This window comes from Panthera uncia, chromosome A2, assembly GCF_023721935.1.
Source record: "Panthera uncia isolate 11264 chromosome A2, Puncia_PCG_1.0, whole genome shotgun sequence".
NCBI classification, from domain to species: domain Eukaryota; kingdom Metazoa; phylum Chordata; class Mammalia; order Carnivora; family Felidae; genus Panthera; species Panthera uncia.
In genome coordinates this window covers 12871958-12879511 of record NC_064816.1, presented here as the reverse complement: position 1 = coordinate 12879511, position 7554 = coordinate 12871958, and the positions used below count along the sequence as shown (strand labels likewise).

General features: G+C 57.0%; 1 protein-coding gene across 2 annotated transcripts; it reads right to left on the bottom strand.

Annotated features, from left to right (window-relative positions):
- Nucleotides 1–695: 695 nt before the first annotated feature.
- On the bottom strand, nucleotides 696–7554 carry TMEM59L (transmembrane protein 59 like). Of its 2 annotated transcripts, XR_007459831.1 has the most exons (10): nucleotides 7299–7554; nucleotides 6172–6328; nucleotides 5961–6070; nucleotides 4662–4814; nucleotides 3747–3849; nucleotides 3306–3423; nucleotides 3087–3204; nucleotides 2712–2836; nucleotides 1978–2140; nucleotides 696–1490 (listed from the first exon to the last, which is right to left on the bottom strand). XR_007459831.1 is itself a non-coding variant. In XM_049640282.1 (8 exons), exons 1-8 carry the CDS (start codon nucleotides 7458–7460, stop codon nucleotides 2708–2710), a joined length of 1050 nt encoding a protein of 349 aa, XP_049496239.1. In that variant the 5' UTR covers nucleotides 7461–7554; the 3' UTR covers nucleotides 2161–2707. The 2 variants fall into 2 exon arrangements, 1 of the variants encoding a protein (XP_049496239.1); XM_049640282.1 differs by lacking the exons at nucleotides 696–1490; nucleotides 1978–2140 and having other exon boundaries at nucleotides 2161–2836.

The window sequence follows — 7554 nt, the reverse complement described above, 5'->3', positions numbered from 1 at the left end:
GAGAAGTGGTAGCAGCTTAGACCTTGCTGGTTGCCATGGAGATAAAGAAAAGCATGTGGGTTGGAGGGGTGGGGGAGATAGGCTCTGCCGATGGATGGGATAAGGTGGAGGGAGGACAGGGAAGACTCAAGATGCCACCCAGGTGTTTGGAGTCAATGAGACGGGAGGCCGTGGGCAAAGCGGAAAGGACCACTAGGGTCCCCTTTGCACTGGACTGAGCAGTTACGGTAGCCTTTTTTTTTTTTTTAAGTTTATTTATTTATTTTGAGAGAGAAAGTGCAAGCAGGGGAAGGGCTGAGAGAGAGAGAGAGAGAGAGAGAGAGAGAGAATCTTAAGCAGGATCCGCATTGTCAGCGCAGAACCTGATTGATTCAGGGTTTGAACTCATAAAGCTGTGAGATCATGACCTGAGCTGAAATCAAGAGTCAGAAGCTGAACCGACTGAGTCCCCCAGGCGCCCCTACAGTAGCCACTTAAATAGTGGTGACGGTCACACGACATTGTCGATGAACCTAATGCCACAGAATTGTACACTTAAAAACAGATTAAAATATGTGATATATATAGTTTACCACCACACAAAAATAGGGGGAAAGCCTTAAATGTACACTAACTCTAACTAAATGAGAAATGAAGTCTTCAGTCTCACTGGCCACATCGCAAGGGACCCATAATGTTATGTGGGTGGGGATGTTGCAGACAGAATGTTTCCATCATTGCAGAAAGCTCTACTGGGCAGCACGGGCCTGCTGTTGCTTCTTACCTCTGCCCAGGTGTCATTTCTTGGCAACGTTCCAAGGGGCTGCCTTGAAACCCCACCAGGACCCAGAACAATCCCTTGGGGGCTAAATTGTCTATATGTTGAGTCCTGATGTTCATGGTATTAGGGAGGAAGGTGCCGGCAGGAGCCGCTCAGAATGGATGCTTCAGGAGTTGTATAAAGGGGCTATCTGCAGAGGTGTGGGCAGGGTTGGGTAACCGACAGGGGGTGGCGCAGCACCCTGGAAGAGCAACAGCGAGGAGCTGTGACCACGCACAGGCTGGAGGTTGGGGGATACAGGGACCGACACCAGAAGAGAAACACTCTGACTTCTCGCTCTTCCCTCCTCCCACCTCCCACCTGTGGTGACTCTAGCAAAAGGCAGAGAGCCCAAGTGGATCGCCACCTCCTGGGACACAAGGTAAGGTGAAGCATGGATGGGCTGATAATCAGCCCCACACCTTGTTCCCTCTAAACCCCCTCCCCCAGCCCACTTGTCACCCATAGATGTCCATCAGCCCTGGGAAACCGCCACCCCATTGACCACCACCACACCCCTCGTCCCAAACTCTCCCCAGCAATCTCTGGTTGCCGGCAATAGAAACGACTCCAGTTGGCTGAAAAGAGGATTTATTGGAAGAATCTCAGGGAGTCAGCAGAATGGACAGGAAGGATGGAGAGCCGTGGCTGTGGCCTCGTGGGGGGAGGCTGCTCTTGTCCTGCAAGCCTCCTGAAATGCAAAGTACGGGGTAAGCGTGCCAAGTACGGGGGCGCCTGGGTGGCTCAGTTAAGGGTCCAACTTCAGCTCAGGTCATGATCTCATGGTTCGTGAGTTTGAGCCTGGTGTCAGGCTCTGTGCTGACAGCTCGGAGCCTGGAGCCCGCTTCGGATTCTGTGTCTCCCTCTCGTTCTGTCACTCTGCCCCTCCCCAGCTCGTGCTCTGTCTCTCTCTCTCTCTCTCTCTCTCTCTCTCTCTCTCAGAAATAAATAACATTAAACAAATTTTTTCATGCCAAGTATGGATCTCTTGGGTAGGGAAGGGGATAAGACCCAAGGTCAGTGCCCTGAAGCTGCTCCCAGTGGAGCAGAACTCCGTCCCCAAAAGAAAGGGCAATGGAAACCTGATGGCCACAACATTAACAAACATCCCCCCTCAAGACTCTACCTGTGCATCTCACAGAAGGGACCCTAAAAGGGAGGCAAGAAAGGGTATTGACCCATCCGGGCCAAGCAGGTAGCAAAGGCCACTTTTCTCGGGACATCCCTAGTCAGAAGTGTGATGTGGGCTGGGTGGCAGAGGGGCTGTCCTTCCTTAAGCCACGGGGAGTTGCCAGGGCTGTCCCCATCTCCAAGTGGACCGGGGTCCTGGCCATGCCCAGGCTATTCTCCCAAGGACAGATGGAAAGACAGACAGAAGCAGGCTCAGTCCAAAATATCTTTTATATACATGGTTTATTCCTCCCGACCCCCATGCTGCAACCCCAGTCTCAGCCGCCCTCCCAGCATGGAGCTGCCCACCACCTCCTCTCTCAGGGGCCCCCTCTCTTGGGACTGGATCTCCGGAGGTGAGGTGGGTAAAAGGAGGGGGCCCTAGCACAAGGTGGCTCCCCTGTGCCTTCAGCCCCCACCCTCCAAAAGGAGAGGAAAGAGGAAAGAGGAAGGCAGCACAGAACTGGGGCTCAAATACTCAAGAAGCTACAAGATAGAAGACAAAGTAGCACACTCTGGGGAAGGGGGGGCAGGGAGGAACCAAGGCCAGATCCCACCCCCCTATTGGGGGCGTGGCAATCCCAGGGCCCGGAGGGGCAAGGAGTGGGACTGGGGAAAGAAGAAGCATCGGGGGTAGAGGAGCCCAAGGATGGTCCCACCCTGGCCTGGACTCCTGGGCACAGGGCAAGCGAGGCTCGCGGAGCCCCTGCACTTGGCAATGCATGGGTGGATGGACACCTACAGCTTGGTCAGGTCCAGCTTCAGCTTGTAGGGTGGGGGGCTGTCCCCAAAAGCATGCGACGGGGGAGGGTACAGGGGCCAGTCTGGCTCTACCATGAAGCCCTTGTGCTGCTCCAGGGTCAGGGGCTGCAGGGGGAGGAAGAGGGATGGAGGGAGGGCTAATGAGCTCCCACCCTGCCAAGGCTCCTTCCCACCCCTGATCTCAGGTCACCTCAACTATGGGTTGGCATCGTTCCCCCCATCTCATAAGGAAGTGAAGAAACTTGCCCAGTGTCACACAGCAAGTCAGGAGACCCTGCCTCCAGGGGAGAGTGGGTGGCCCAATTCAGGACCAGGCAACAGTCCTTCTCCCACCCCTCCACTGGGCCCCGCCCACCTGAAACTTGAGGTGTTGGCCAGGTGCGGTCACCAGGGTGGAGCAGCTCAGCCACAGCATCACCAGCACAGAAAGGAAGAGGCAGCAGGCCAGGATCCAGCGAGGGAGCCCTGAGCGCCTGACCCACCCAGAAGGCACGCTCAGCAGTCCTGGTGGGGGTTTGGGAGACCCTCCCTTCCGGCTCCACTCCCATCCCACCCCCGGGGTCCTGTCACCCACCGGGACATGCAACTGAGGAAGTCGTTGTCCTGCAGCTCATCGGACTCCACCTTGGCCTTACTGCTGGTCTTGACTCGGATCTTGGCCTTCCTCACTTTGTCCAAGGGGCCTACAGGGTCTGAGACAGGTCTGCTCTTAGCAATTCCCAGACCTCCCCCAAGAGATCAAAGCAGCCATGGAGAGGAGAAAGGAAGCCAGGACCTCGGGCAATGGGACATGCAGTCCTGGAATAGATCAGAACCCGGGAAAATGGACCATGGAACTCTAGGAGATGGATCATGGAATCCTGGGAAACAGACCACAGAACCCTAAGAGACGGACCAAGCAATTCTAAGAGTTGAGAGACAGAAATCCCATTCCTAGAGGTTCATTTTCCAGGAGGATGCCTTATGGCAGTGGAGCTGCCTGTGGAAGGAGCATGGGTCTAGCCTCAGAACTTACCCACGTGTACCTCCAAGGCCTCAGGGTGGGATCCCCGCCAGGTCACCTCTACTCGCTGCAGACGGGCCCCTTCATGCCCCAGGTTCTCTACCACAGGCTGGGTCTGGGTCAAGAACAAGACAGCACAGAAGAGCCACTTAGAAAGTCACCACGTTAGCCCTAGGAAGCACATCTCTGGCCCATGAAGGCTACGTTGTCCCATGCCCAACTGGCACATCGTTCCACTGGGTGCAGAGAGGACACCCTTCTGTGGAGCTCTGGGCTGTGACATCAGGGATGTGGTTCCCTGCTATTGTGGGCATCTCGATTCATCTTGACCCCATCCTTTTTAGCTCCTGACCAAGCCAATAGAATCACAGGGATTGGCCGAGAGATGGTCACATGACCCAGCCAGGGCCAATCAAAGTAAGTCCCAATTTAGTTAAAACTTCAGAGAGGTTATGGGGCGCCTGGGTGGCGCAGTCGGTTAAGCGTCCGACTTCAGCCAGGTCACGATCTCGCGGTCCGTGAGTTCGAGCCCCGCGTCGGGCTCTGGGCTGATGGCTCGGAGCCTGGAGCCTGTTTCCGATTCTGTGTCTCCCTCTCTCTCTGCCCCTCCCCCGTTCATGCTCTGTCTCTCTCTCTGTCCCAAAAATAAATAAAAAAAAAACGTTGAAAACTTCAGAGAGGTTATAATCTAGAGCCTTGGGCATCTACCCAGCTATCAGGAGGGAAGAGCTTGCCTGGAAATGAAGCCACCACAGAAAAAAGCAGAGTCAAGGAGGGGAGTGAGACAGTGAACCCCTGAATCTAGCTGTGTCTGAACCTTGACCGCCTGAGGACTTTGCATCCCATGAGCCAAGAACCAACGCATCCCACCTTCTTACCCTGATCACCCACCCACCACGCTGGTGTGGCCCCTTCCAGACCCCTCACCTGGAACACCACCACCTTCCCATTGTCAGTCTGCAGGTAGTATGTCCAGGTGGAGGAGACGAAGCCCTGGGCCGAGTTGACAAGGTCATTGCAGAGGGTGGAAAACAAGTCCAGGAGCGAAAGGGCCCCACTTGGAGCTTCCAGGACCTTTCTCTGCCAAGGGAAGGCCCAAGGCACAGAAATGTCACCAAGGGAGGGCGTTCACCAACGGGAGGGGAGCTGGGAGCATTCACTATGATTGGAATTTGCTAAGTGGTTTGGGGCAACAGGGCTTCGTACAATGAACACAGGCCTTAGGAGCTGCATTTGGCTTCCTGTTGCCCTCGGAGAAGTGGATTGCCCTCTCTGAACCTTCAAATGGGGATGATTCTCTTCCCTCGTGGGGGTGTTATGAGAGTTCAACTAGACAACGGTACAGCACAAGCACCTAATGTGTAGTAGATGCTATTATTAAATTTGTCACCACCATCCTTCTTATTTTGACAGCATCAGCAGAGAATTCAGAATAGGAAGGAATGATAGTTCAGTGTGCTTTTATGAACAGTGAAGGCCTGGAGGGGGTGGAGGAAAATGGGTGAAGGGAGAAGAGCTTTCTGGGGAATCTCGGTCCATGGGTCTCTGGCTGTGATGAATGATGTCCTGTGCCTTAGTTTCCCCAGATATAGGGTTTCCTAGACTCACTTATGGACATGACAGGTGAGCAATTATTATTTCTCCCTGCAGTGGGGGTGGGGGGGTCGCCCCTCCCTGAAACTCAGTTCTGAGCCCCCGCCCCCATGACAGTGGCCACCTGTTCATCACAAGGAAGGTGCTCAGACCAGCACCTGGCATGTAGTAAGTGCTCAATAAAGTCAGCTCTAACAGCACAGAAGACGAGTGAGGGGAGAGGTGTTCATAAGCCTTGGTGGCACTGACTTTAAATCCCATCTCGTACAGCCCTAACTGTATGAACTCGGGTAGTTGCTTCGCAGGCACGAAATGGGAGTGGCGCTGTCCCAGGTGCCTCTAGGTAGCCTGAGGAATTTGGGACAGGCTATGGCTGAGCCTGGACCAGGACAAATGACTGACAAACCGTGGCTGTTTTCTTACTCCTTGTAAGGTGGTGGGAGGAGAGAGTACTTCCCATATCACAGAGGTGATAGTTGAGGCTTGAGACCAGACTTGACTCCATCGCGGGCACCTGGTAAGCCCAGAATGGACTGCAGAGCCTGGGAGACTCTGGATACGAGTGCAGATTTGCAGGGAGGGGGTAGAGAAGAGTGGTGACAATCCCAGGGCCACAGGTGGGAGGGTGCCCACCTTCTGCTCTGGCTCAGGCTCGGGTTCAGGTTCCGGCTCCGGGTTCTGGCTCCAGCAACCCTCGCTGCAGGCCTGCTGCTCGGTCTCCTTCACATAGGCCTCCACACAGGCTGGGGGATGGGTTGGAGTGGGGAGGGGGCAGGAGGGGTGACTAAAGGCTGATCCTTCCCCCGCCACCCCTCCCCACCCTGGCCACCCAGCCAGCCCTCACCTGCTTCACACTCAGTCTGGGTGGCATTGGGCTTGGAGCTCCTGGCCACGAATCGGCAGATGGAGAAGAGGCGGCAGCCACGCTCACAAGCACTGATCAGGACAGCCCTGTCATACTCATATGGGGACTCCGTGGGGTCCTCCTCCTCAAGCTCTGCCTGGGAGAGGGGACACTGGGCTCAGGCCAGGGGGAGGGGCAGGAGGAGGTCTGCACTGGAAGCACACGCTCAGAGCAGGAGATAGAAGATTTGTGGTCCTCTCCCCCCCCCCCCCCCCCCCCACCCAAATCCAGAGAGATTGAGGTGGGGAGAGGAAGGCTAAGAATATTAGTGGGGGTTCTTAGCTCTGAGGAAGAGAGAAGGGGAGGGAGCTTGAGAAGGGGGATGGACCGTGGAGGGCACTGGGTTTGAGCGATGGTTGTAAAATGCATAAGAGGGAGAGAAATGCCTTCCCCCCACCAAGGCTCCAGGGAGGAGGGCAGAGATTGAGGGGGATTCTCAGGCCTCAGGAAGGAGGGAGGAGGCTAAGAGGAGGAGGTTTTGTCGTATTTTCTGGCCTGGGAAAATGGAGATCCAGCTGGGGGGGGGGGACGCTGAGGATGTGAATGAGGGCTGGTAGCTCTTGGGGGGGAGGGTAGGGAGGAGGATGTGGAAGTCGCTTAGGTGGAGGAGGAGGAGGAGGAGAAGAGGACCGTCAGGCCTGAGGGAGGTGGGGGATGGGCGCCCCGAGGGTCTTTGCGCAGCGGACTAAGACACCTCAGTCCCCCTCCCAGCCCCTCCTTTGGAGGGACCCCCCCCCCCCCCCCCCCCCTCCACCAGAGGGACTTGCATCTCCAAACCCTCCCTCATCAGAGGGACACCACCACCACCCCCCAGCCCTTCCTCCGCGGGAGGAGCAACTCCCAAGCCCCATCGGAGGGACACCCGACCCCTGCGCTCGCCTCAACAGAAGAGACTCCAGTCCTTCCCTCACCAGAGGGACCCATCCCCATTGTGGAAGCCCCATTTCCGACTCCTTCCCCCTCCGAAGAACCCCGGTCTCGCGTTCCCGACGGTAGGAACCGCATCCCCAACCCCTCCCCCACCAGGGAGGTCTCGGGTCCTCCGGCTGGCGCCGCATGCGTTTCACCTGCGAGAGCTGCGGACCGGGATAGCGGTCGCGGCACCGCAGCTGGCAGCTCTGCGTGTCCCCGAGTTGCGGGGCGAAGGGGTCGCGGGCGGAAGGCGCGGGGGTGGCAGGTGGAGGCTGCAGCAGCAGCAGCAGGAGCGGCATCAGCGCCACCGAAGCCATGGCCGTGCCGGGCGCGAGGGGCTCGGGGGACGCCGGCTCCTGGCAGGCACCGAGGATGCGGCGGCGGCAGCGGCGGCGGCGGCGGGGACCGGGT

Coding starts and splice junctions, on each gene's coding strand:
- TMEM59L (XM_049640282.1), bottom strand. CDS start 7,460: ATGGCTTCGGTGGCGCTGATGCCGCTCCTGCTGCTGCTGCTGCAGCCT. Junction 3,850..4,661: donor GGAAGGTGGTGGTGTTCCAG/GTGAGGGGTCTG, acceptor TTCTTGACCCAG/ACCCAGCCTGTGGTAGAGAA. Junction 2,837..3,086: donor GCCAACACCTCAAGTTTCAG/GTGGGCGGGGCC, acceptor CTCCCCCTGCAG/CCCCTGACCCTGGAGCAGCA.